Here is a 12,235-nt window from a genome sequence, read left to right as displayed (position 1 = left end):
CCGCAGGCACAGGAAAGCACCACCATTGTGCATGTTCCCTTCTAAACCATGCATCATTCTGACTGGGAGTAATACTGCTGTTCCTTTATCACTGCTCGGTCTAAACCCTGGTGCGGTCTCCCCAACAGCATAGTAGGAGTGTTAGAGTGATTTTTGGGTTTAGGACATATACATTTAGCAATTTACTTTGGCTAGCAGCTTTCACATCTGAATATGGATTGTGGATGTAATTTGGAGTGCAGCTCTGAACAGTGGGTTCCAAAAAGCAGTGAATCCCAGACTGGACAATGCTGATTAAAATTCATTTGGATGTCTGTGGTGTGGATGCGAATGGGGAGCTGTGAAGGTTGTACGTAGTTTCATTGTCCATACATTGTAAATATGGAATTGTCCTTCGATGTTTGGCACATAAAATATCAAGCCCCATGTTGGGCCAGCCAGCCTGCTATACCTTGTTATGTCGAATAAAGAAGCTACTTTGTATCTACCAGTACTTTTCTCCAGTGACTTCATTCATAAGGAGTATCTTGACTTGAAGGATTTCAGTGATTCTAGAAGATGACTCACAACATTCATCTCAAGACCAATTAGGAATGCTCAGGAAATACTTGCCTGACTGCAAAGTGAATAGAAAAGAAACTTGGATTTTTTTTTAAGCAACATACATCAAAGTTGCTGGTGAACGCAGCAGGCCAAGCAGCATCTATAGGAAGAGGCACAGTCGACGTTTCAGGCCGAGACCCTTCGTGACGAAGGGTCTCGGCCTGAAACGTCGACTGCGCCTCTTCCTATAGATGCTGCTTGGCCTGCTGCGTTCACCAGCAACTTTGATGTATGTTGCTTGAATTTCCAGCATCTGCAGAATTCCTGTTGTTTGGATTTTTTTTTTATTGCCTTGGACATTTAGAAGTTTTAAATATTTGCAGTGCTGCCAGTTATCTAAACCCGAGGAGTTGAGGAGGCAGAATTTATCCAGAAGATAACATTTCTTTTCCTTTCCAGTTTGCTTTGGCCCCGATCCCCAGGAATGAACCCATAACATGATAGAAGGAATTTTCACCGCTAAGGATCAAGTCAGCTCTCAATTGCAAGTTGCCTTAGGGTAACTTGTACTAAATAAATTTGTGCTTTATTCAGTATTTATTTTAGAGTATGGGAGACCCATTGCAGACTACACATTTCTTTCAGATGTCCAAAAAAACAGTCAAAAACAATTCAAGTGGGAGGTGATGGGAAATCTCTACACAGTCTGATTCCACTTGGAATGTAATGTTCAGCATTGGGGTGTGGTTGGCAACTAGAAGCAACTTTAGCTCTGCAGCATCAGTTTTTCCAGCATTTTCGTGTAAAATTTGTGCAAATAGTTACAGCTGCCTTAAGATTGGTGTTGCTGTAAGATTAAAAAGAATACATTTTGACTAAACTGGAAATATTTTCTTCCATTTAAATTACACATTTTGGCAACTTATAACTTGTGCTGTCTTCATTTGGTGTCCACAGATCAGTGCAGTTGTTGGATTTGAAGTGAAACCCAATAAAGACACCACCTTGCAGGAGATGCTAGAAATTGGACTTGAAAAGTTCCTTGATAAGTAAGCACTTAATAGACTTAATTTTTCCAGCATCAGCAGCTTCTCCGTTCAGCCATTTTCTCACTGAAAAGAACTCAGTCACCCTACTCAGTACAGAGAGCAGTCTGTGCACGAATAGACCAAGGGGCTGCAGAGATTAATTGACTGCTTAATATGTGGTAGCACCTTCCTATGATCTCTTTGCAGATAAAGAGTAACTGCTCTGTGTCAGTATTTCTGACATCCTTCATCAATGAACTATTTTGCATTTCTTTTATGTTCTGGATGAATGCATAACTATTTATTTGCTCTGCACCATCAGCATTATTCCTGGTCAAATTTTATTTATCTATTGATTGATTGGGATACAGTGCAGAATAGGCCTCCCAGACGCCCTTCAACCCCCGACTTAACCCTCGCCTGATCGTGGGACAATTTACAATGACCAGCTAACAGCAATCGGTACGTCTTTGCGTTGTGGGAGGAAACGGGAGCATCTAGATGAAACCCACCTGGTCACAGCTCCTTACAGACAGCAGCGGGAATTGAACCTGCGTCGCCTGTATTGTAAAGCTTTGTGCTAACCACTACGCTACCATGCCGCCCCACTGCACAGTAATCTGTGTGTATAGAATGCAGAAATTCTGATAATAGTCACTATGTTCTACATGTTTATTCATTTGTAACTATTTCATTTATTCGCTCTACTGCACATTAATTGGTAATGAATGGAGAAAATGCAATTGAATTTTCATTTCAATTTTTGCCCTTTATTAATACATAATATTTGATCATATATTTCTTGTGCGTGTGTGTGTGTGTGTGTATCTATGTTAATAAATTTTTAAGGAAATGTTTTGCATGCCAAGAGAACTGCTTTGAAAGTATTCCATGCTATTGGTCTGGAATCATGCATAATTTTCATTTAAAAGTGTCCAGAACTAGAGGGCCAAAATCTCTTTATTACAGTTCTGCACACAACCCTGTGCCCCTCATTTAAAGCATTGATATTCAAAGAAAACCTCAATATTTTTACGAGGAAGGATAATTTAAGGAGTGGAAGTTGTCTCGAGCAGGCATTATTGCTTGAATATAACAGCTCACTAACAACTGAATGAATGTAATGTGAATATTTCATGAATAGCTTTAAAATAATTAATAATAAAGCAGAAAATATTGTTATTGGATGCAGCTTTTAATATGCCCAGTTATTATCAAAATAGCAAAACAATATTGCTTTAGTTAAATGAATAGACAGTATGGAGGAATTAATATTTAAAAACCAAAAATCACAAGATAAAGTGCAAAACGGTCAGAAAGATACAAGATAGAACCATCAGAGAAATGGGAAATGGGAGAGCTCATGGACCGATCCTTGGTGTGGGGAGGACATTGTTATGCTTGTTCAGTCAGTTAGCAATGGCAATACTTGTCTGATTATCAGGTTAATTAAAGGCCAAACAGGAACTTTGTTTTAAATTTTTTTGTATGAGTAAGTTTTTTTTTAAAATTAGGGAATCGTGTGTTCAAATCTATTAAGTTTATTGTCTGATGATAATTAGGCTTAAGGAAAAGAGTTTCAGAAAATGAGATGTTTATTTGTGTATGTGCTTGTCTTAGCAAATTGTACAAATAGTAACTGTAATGGAAAGTCAACAAGTGCTACTTGGAAGTTCTGTATGTATTTACATAAGTAATAAAATGACCCACCATCCTGTCTGTTTAGATTGGAAGAGATCGGAGTAGCAGCAAGCAAAGAGTACTCACTGGAGAAAGCTCTTGCTAAAATGAAAGCAGAATGGGTGGAGTGCACCTTCAACTTTACCAAGTATAGGGACACGGTGAGTATATTTCGAACTAAGTCAACTTGGATGATTATTTACTTCACCTGCATTCTTACTTACGGCCTGTTATGCCAGTGGCGTTTTCGGCAGCAATAAAGGTCTTCCATCTCTGATGGTGTTCAGGGCTTCCTTCTTTGTGTCAGTAGCTTCCTCTTGGTTTTCACTACTGTCTGTCATACAAGACCCAGGTGGAGACTCAGGATTACTGTCGGACTCAGATGTAGAAGGATTCTTCATTGCTGTTTCTGTAACAATTTTGTTTTACCAGTCAGGGTTATTAGCCCTGAGCTGAGCCCCCAAACCTGGAGGACTGGAGGACCACTCTTTGTCTGGCCTCTCCCCTTTGACCTGCTTCGCATGGGTGACCCCACCAAGAGCCAAAGCATAAAGCCCTGATTCCAGCCAACATAGCTGCCCGAGTCATTGAGACAGGCAAGCCTCCAAACCATGGCCAGATTATGGTCCTCTTGGAGGATCAAACCTATAAATTTATTTTACAAAATTTCCCTGAACACCTGATTCCGAGTAGTTTCACCTATCCAGTACTTTCTCTCTTTCGCAGCATATTTACTGTGTTGCATTAGCCAGTCTCTTTCACAGTGAAAAACAGGGTGCAATAATTTTTTTAAAAGAGCAGAAGAGTGTTTGACGAATAACAGGTTGTTAACACAAATGTGAACAGGGTGATTACACAAAGTTTAAAGGGAAATAAGAAAGACAGAGATAACTTGAGAGAAGCAAATAGAAAAGGGGACAGGGTTAGGGTTAGTATAGAGCGCACTCGTTGGAAAAACAGCACCAAGACAACACTGGAGGACAGTGCCTTCAAGCGCAGTCGCTGCAGCCGAGACTGTCACTCCTGTGTGGGACTCGACAACCACAACAGACGCTGCTCTAACACAGACTGAAGCAAGACTTTCCAGGCGCAGATCCATGGTCTCGCGAGACTAACGGATGCCACCACCGAGATTAGACAGAGTGAAACCACTCCCTTTGGTGGAAGGGTAAAGAACCAGGGACATAAAATGAAAACGATTGGCAAAGGAACCGAAAGGGAAGCTAAACCTCGAGAGGCAATTTATCATTGAGTAGGGCCTGTTAGAAGCACTTGTGTAGAGAGATTACGTTACACTGTTCAAGAGTGAACTACGTAAGTATGCGAAAGGAAAACTCTGGGGGGAAAAGTACTGGTATAAAGTTAATAGAGTGAATAGCTGTAACCTGTTAGTGAAGAATGATGTAATTTGGAGTTTATGAATTGCCCTTTATAGATAAGATGCTGTAACCTAGTCTCTTGTGTTTTCAGAATGTAAGCATTCTGTCCTCAGTGGATGATATCCAGGTATTGCTGGATGATCACATCATTAAGATACAAACCATGCGTGGATCACCATATATTAAACCAGTTGAAACTGAATGCAAGGTAGGAGCAAATGAATTGGAGAGAATGGGGCTTTGTGAAGCAGCGTTACTAAAAATGAATGCCTATACTTAAAGCTGATTTCTTTTGTAATTCTGCATTGACATTTGTTTTCCCCTCTCTGCCTCTCCGGAAAAAGTTGTGCATTGACATTTTTGATAAAGTATATTCTTCTTGTTCGTCCATCGTTGACGTCGATGAGGACCTCGACACCATTATGATGGTGTCGAGACTAGCGCGTGATTTGGATTTAAGTGAGGGAGAGATGCGCAGCGTCAGCCTCACTCTCTCTTCCCAATTCCCATCTGGATCCAGTGGCAAGACAGAGTCTAGACGGCTGGAGATGGGACTAGGCGCAGTGGATGACCAGGACATCTTCTGTGTCTTGTCCTGCTCTACACGTTCCACAACGCTTGCAGAGCCCGCCTTCTTGACCATTGGAACTTCCATTGGTCTCGTCCGCTCAATCCGCCGGAGACTGTCTTCACATGCTGGGATAGACAACTCCCTATCTCACTGAGGGTTTGAGACCCGTCGGCTACCCTCACCTGGTTTAGCCGGCTTGTCGAAGCTGTTGCCTGGGGTGTGGCCGCTGTCGCATGCAAACAGCTACGGGGAGCCACAGGTGAGAGCTAAGTGCCAGGTGGGGACCAAAGGTGGACTAACCGCCCTGAAAAGGACGTGACAAAGTATATAAATGCAATTTTAATTACAGGTTTTTATTTGCAATGCAATTTGAAGCAATTCGTTTTGGAAGGTTAAATACACTAGCTATTAAAATTAGAAATTTTGACTTTCAGTCCTTAATTTTTAATCTTCATTTTACAATGTACTGGTAAGGTAATTCACCTGGATTGAAGCTCCAGTTCATTTTGATCAATAAATATGATAGCAAAAGAACTCATTTTTATGTGTTTGGGTGATAGGAGATGATGTTGTTTATTTTTATAAAGATATTATAAGCAGTCAATGTAACAATTTTGTGTATAATTTTTAACAATCTAGCTTTGGGAAGAGAAGTTAATGCTGATGCAGAATATTCTTGATGCCTGGTTAAAATGTCAGGCCACCTGGCTTTACCTAGAGCCTATCTTTAGCTCTGAGGATATCATTGCTCAAATGCCAGAAGAAGGTCGGAAGTTTGGAATTGTAGATGGCTACTGGAAAGATATAATGTTTGAAGCAGTAAGTTAATCACCCATTTCTTCAATTCAAAACTTAATATTGAATTCAAGTAACAAAATAAATATTAGGTATTTTTATAAACACGAGATTCAGTAGATGCAGGAAATTTAGAGAGGGGCAAAATGGTGGAGGAACACAGCAGGCCAGGCATCATCTATGGAGGGGAATAAACAGTTGATATTACAAAGATTCAAAGTACATTTATTATCAAATAATGTATAAATTATACAACCTTGTTGAGACCCTTCATTTTTATAGCATCCATGTATACCAAAAACTTGGAGAGTTGTGGGAAGTTTTGAAAGCAATATTTGGCTTTCTAGTATTTTTCCACGTTAATATTGGGCTGTAGGTGAAGAGTTGCTGGCATACCTAATCAAAGTACTTCAAATACTTTGTATTTATTTTTCTTTTCCTTTATTTTCTATTTCCTACCAAATTTTCTTCCCAGGTTTTGCACCTAATCCTGAATCGGGAATTGCAGGGTGTGAATGAAGGGGAGAACTTCCTCTCATTCTTTGATATCCTTCTCCCTGCCCTTTTCTGGGAAGTAACCTTTTAATTTAGTTTGATAGAAACCTGGGACTATTACCAAAGCTAGCAAGGTGCCTCTAGTTCACATCAGTGGATCACTTTAAATACATTACCATTCTCTTTGTAGGTGTTACTCAGGTGATGGTGTTGAGTATTTCTTACTGTTAATTATATACTTAACAGCACAGGGGCCACCATTTATTGTCCATTGCCAGCAATATCTATATCCTGTGAGTGAATAAGCTGAAAAAAAGAGTTTGTTTCTTGTGTTCAAAATGTTAAATTATCCCTATTAGATAACTAGCATTATTTTCAATTGATAACATAATGTTACACATAATTTCACCCACTGACACAGTAAGTTTGCTTCCTCGAGACAGTTTAGTGTATAATTGCTAGTTTAAATTGGGTATAAGATTAAAGATTGTCTTCTGAGAAAGGTTGTCTTAATTTGTTGTCAGTGAGACATAGTACAAGATATTTTTTTTCTAATGTGTTAATTTTGTTGTTATAAGGTAAAAGATACTCATGTTTTGGAAGCTACTGCTCAGCCAAATATGTTGGAAAGATTAGTAGAAGCTAATGTTCTCTTGGAAGAGATCCAGAAAGGCCTTAATCTGTACCTGGAGAAGAAAAGACTTTATTTCCCAAGGTAACAGATCCTTCTTAAAAATATGCTGGAGTTAATTCATTTTACTTAAACGGAGTAGAATTGAAGATTCATGGTAGTATAACAAAAGTTGTTAGATATTGTAGAAAATCAGGAAATAATTTAATGTATATTAACAATTTTTGGGCTTCTTTAATCTTTGATTTTCTCTTTTGAGGGTCCAGCATCCACAGAGGACACAAAAGATGTTTTTTGATACAGTTACTGGAATATGGCTGGCAGAGATAGAACTGGCAATAATTTGTTTTTCATTGAGTTACGATGACTATTGCGTACAGTTCTGGTTTGCCTCACTGTAGGAAGGACGTTGAGGCTTTGGAGAGGGTGCAGGAGAGGTTTACCAGGATGCTGCCGGGTTTAGAGGGCTCATGCTAGCACGAGAGACTGGATAAACTTGGGTTGTTTTCTCTGGAGCGTCGGAGGCTGAGGGGAGATCTGATAGATGTTTACAAGATTATGAGAGACATAGATAGAGTGGACAGGGAGTATCTGTTTCCCAGGGTTGAAATATTTAATACCAGAGGGCATGCATTGAAGGTGAGAGGGGATAGATTCAAGGAGAATGTGAGGGGTAAGTTGTTTTTACTCAGAGTCATGGATATTTGGAATGCACTGCCTGCTATGGTGGTAGAGGCAAATATATTAGAGGCTTTTAAGAGAGGCTTGGATAGGCACATGGATGTAAGGAAGATGGAGGATGTGGACATGCTGTAGGTAGGAGGAATTAGTGCTTGGCATTTCTGATTTGCTTTATAGCTGGTTGGGCACAGAATTGTGGGCCGAATGGCCTGTTCCTGAGCTGTACTCTTCTATTTAATTCAAAACCTCATAATTAAGGCACCTGAAAAAAATTTTTCCTCTCAGTTATTGCCAACCTAGGGAATCTAATAGGTATACTCCGGTAGCAAAAACTCATACCCCTTATACCCTTTCTTGCAGACCCATCTCTAATCTACAGGGCCCTGGCACTGTAGATATTCTAGGCAACAAATACAGGATGCTTCATTAACTTCCCCTAACCTGCAGAATGAGTTAGAATAGCACACAGTTATGAGAAGAGACATGTGCAAACTAATTTTATTGGAACAAACATTTGATTGTTCTTGATTATAAATATATACTCATCCTCTTGTCGCTGATAACTGGACTCGGAACACACGCATATTTACCGCTCAATCATACTTTATTTCACTTGTGCACAAGGAGAACAGTTTTTCCTGTCACCCACACTGTTCTGAAGGCAGGACAGAACAAAGATAGTTTTTTGTACAGAACTGGCTTATTAGTTAATGGTGTTGACCTTTTGTTAAACTATGTATGTTTGAATCACTTCTTTGCAAGATCAGTCGCCATTCACATCAGCAATGTTAAAGTCAATTAAAACCACAAGCTGACAATTGATGATAGTTTGAAGTTAGTACAGCAATTGTCCCTTAGTTGTTGGGTGTGTTTCATGTCTTTCTGTTATCCCTACCTTGTTTGTCTCTGGCATCCCCTACTGAGTAAAGGGAAGTAATGTTCTTCAAAAACTTTTTATAGAAAAGGTCTCACTTCAGAGGCTCCACTCATCAAGGTCGATTACACACCACCACAGTCATCCTCGCCAATCTCGTCTGCAGTAAGTAGGGGTGGCTCCAGCAGTCTGACTGGTCTGGGTTGACTGCACACCACCACTGTCGTTCTCACCTGTACATTGTCTTTAAACGTTGCCTTACTGCAGCTTCCACACCTCCAATAACTAACTTCCTGAGTGAGCTGTTGTAGATAGAGTCATACAACATGGAAATAGGCCATGTGGACTAACTTGTCCACACCAACCAGTGGGCAGCCTTCTCAACTTTCTGTTTTAATTCCATCTCCCAGTACTTGGTCCACAGCATTCAGTAATAGATAGATACTTTACTGATCCCAAAGGAAATTAAAGTGTCACCGTAGCTTTACAAGAACACAGATATAACTATTAGAAGAGAAGTAGAAAGAATAACAATTGCAACACCTATGACCTTTATTTCTCCCTTCCCATCATCAAAGGTCCAAAGGTCACCTCCAGGATGAAGCCAAGATTCAATTTACTTCCAGCTTGGTTTCCTGCACTAGTTGCTTACAGTCAAGTCTGTCCAGTCTGCAAGTATTCGAGTCATATGCTACCTAATTTCCCAAAATCATTCCTAGTCTTCACTATCATTGGTCTCCTTCACACTTCATTGGAACAGATTTTCAATCTTTCTGTCAGGAGCTTGAAGGTATCAGTTTGATATTATTATTTTATCTAGGGAACAGATTCTGGTGTTCTGGGTGCTGGTAATGAAACTGTTGGAAAGGGGCGTAGTCTCGTGCTTTGGATGGCGGTCCTTTGTTGGTTTATGACCACTAGGTGGAATCTGTGCTCCTGTGAAGTGATCTATAGTTTCCCATCAATGTTCCTGGGCTAGGAGAGGCTTCCTAAATTCCCTCGCTTTTCCACATTTCCCTTCCCTCTGCTATTTTGCTCTAATTATTTACACCTCCTCTGATCTAATCTGTTAAGTGTTTAACTGCCTTTTTTAGCTATCCACCAACATCACCCTTATCATTTCGTCACTCCTGGTCTCTACAGACCTTGGTCTGACCTCCTCCTTTCCAGCTCTCCTTTCTTTGAATCTGTTTGCTTAAAAACCTGTTATTCTCTGAAAGTCCAAAGGAAATTTATTATCAAAGTACATATGTCACCATAACAATCCTGAGATTCATTTTCTTGTGGGCATGCTTAATAAATTCAACAACCATAATAGAATCAATGAAAGACTGCGCCAGCAGGGCGGACAACCAGTTTGGACAAGACAACAAGCTGCGCAAATACAAAAAGAAAAAAAAGAAATAATAATTTTAAAATAAATAAGCAATAAATATCAAGAACATGAGATGAAGAGTCATTGAAAGTGAGTCCATAGGTTGTGACAGCAGTTTAGTGATTGGGCAAGTGAAGTTATGCCCTCTGGTTCAACAGCCTGAAGGTTGAGGGGTAATAAATGTTCCTGAGTCTGAGGCTCCTGTATCTTCTTCCTGATGGCAGCAGCGAGAAGAAAGCATGACCTGTGTGGTGAGGATCCCTGATGATGGATGCTGCTTTCCTGTGACAACACTCCATGTAGATGTGCTCAATGGTGGGGAGGGCTTTACCCCTGATAGACTGGGCTGTATCCACTATGTTTTCTATTCAAGGGCATTGATATTTCCATACATGAAACATCAACACATCCAACAAATCTAATACATGAAATGTAAATTCCACTCCTCCCTCCGCCAAATTCCTCCCAAATAATTGCTTTGGAAGTCTAGGATGCTATTACACGTTGCAGGTTGTACTGCGCTGTCAGTTGGGGAGAGTTACGATTGGGAGTATAATGAACTGAGTTTCTGCAGTCTATTCGGAATATTCCGGGTAATGCTCAAAAGCTAGAAGGCTGGAGTGCAAAACATTTAAAGTTCACTATTCGTAGAAATTTGAACTGGGATTTAAAACTTGGAGTAAATTTGAGCTGGAGTAAAAAAATTTGGATGATTTGGGAATTTTATCCACTTGTTCTCTTCACTGACCTAAAGAATTCTATATATATTTTTCTTTATATGGTCCGTGTGCAGGTCAGTGGGACTAGGCAGAAAATGGTTCGGCACAGCCAAGAAGGGCCAAAAGGCCCGTTTCTGTGCTGTGGTTTCTATGGTTTCTAATTCCTTATCTTTAAATTTCAGCATCCTTAAGGGGCATAAGGCCCTTACCTTTTGCTTATTGGCAAAGATGTTAAAATGTTCTCTGGAGGGACCGCAATCATTAGACTGTCCTGAAAATATTTTCCTTTTTATTCCTTTTTGTGAAACTGCTTGAACTGAAAGTACTTGCATTGGGTCAAATAAAAGGGGGAAGTGGGTCAGAATAAGAGAATTCAAAGATGAGAAAGAGTGGAATGGGAATCAGCTTTAAATCGATTTTCAAAGCGAACTCAATCATTGTGTTTGTTCTCTTGTGTGCTGAGTCTCTGGGTCCTTTTTTTGTCCTCTACAGGTTCTTTTTCTTATCCAACGATGAACTGCTCGAAATTCTTTCGGAAACCAAAGACCCACTCAGAGTCCAACCACATCTGAAGAAGTGCTTTGAAGGGATAGCAAAACTTCAGTTCACTGATCAGCTTCAAATAACGGGAATGATTAGCTCTGAAGGAGAAATTGTACCGTTTGTTAAAAATATTAACCCAGCAAAAGCTAAGGTACCCACTTGCTTCTATGCCTATCAGCTGCTCCTCACTTCTTACCGAACAACCCATATTACAGTGATTAAGCCTGAGGTTTAGTTCAATTATGATTTAAACATTTTTTAAAGTTAAACGAATAACCAATGGTCTTTTGTGAAATTGCCCCTTTTCTACAATAAGGAGGGGTCAATTATATAAAAACCTTTGGTTATTTTAATTTCAAAACATCTAAAAATCGTAATTGAATTAAACCTCAGACCTAATCACTACTCAGGGCTACAAAGATCTTAAGAACTAGCACACACACAACGTTGAAGGAACTCAGCAGGTCAGGCAGCATCTATGGAAAACAGTCAACATTTTGTGTCGAGACTCTTCTTTAGGAATGAAATGGAAGGGGGAAGATGCCAGAATAAAACGGTGGGGGGGACGGTGAGGAGGCTTCGGATTTCCAGTATCTTCAAACTTTCTCATCATAAGAACTGATGTTCAGTTTTCTTCTGTATCGGAAGTGTGAAATTCCTTCCAATTTCTTAAATTCGTTCCAAATAGATACAAAAACATGTTCAGTTTTCAACTGTGGATTTGTGAGTTGGATTGGACATGGTTATATGCATGGTGCACGTAAAACAATAAATTAAAAGAATTTTTGTTACACCTGGTAGTTACTACATATCTTGGCAACTTTTTTTCCAAACGTTTAAAACGTTCAGAGGTCTGTGAAGGGTTGCTTTGAGTTTCATGAAAAAAATCAGTCCCCATGTTCCCATAATTTCTTCATGTTT

General features: G+C 39.7%; 1 protein-coding gene across 1 annotated transcript in view; it reads left to right on the top strand.

The window, feature by feature from the left end:
* dnah3 (dynein axonemal heavy chain 3) overlaps window positions 1–12,235 on the top strand; it is a 150,834-nt gene that overhangs the window by 53,395 nt on the left and 85,204 nt on the right. Inside the window, exons 17-22 of the mRNA XM_063059569.1 lie at window positions 1,501–1,592; window positions 3,298–3,412; window positions 4,722–4,838; window positions 5,841–6,020; window positions 7,070–7,206; window positions 11,264–11,465. Of these exons, the coding sequence (XP_062915639.1) occupies window positions 1,501–1,592; window positions 3,298–3,412; window positions 4,722–4,838; window positions 5,841–6,020; window positions 7,070–7,206; window positions 11,264–11,465 (843 nt within the window). The remainder of the gene's footprint in view (window positions 1–1,500; window positions 1,593–3,297; window positions 3,413–4,721; window positions 4,839–5,840; window positions 6,021–7,069; window positions 7,207–11,263; window positions 11,466–12,235) is intronic.

Source organism: Mobula hypostoma, chromosome 9 (genome assembly GCF_963921235.1).
Source record: "Mobula hypostoma chromosome 9, sMobHyp1.1, whole genome shotgun sequence".
NCBI lineage: Eukaryota > Metazoa > Chordata > Chondrichthyes > Myliobatiformes > Myliobatidae > Mobula > Mobula hypostoma.
This window is presented reverse-complemented; position numbering and strand designations above follow the sequence as displayed.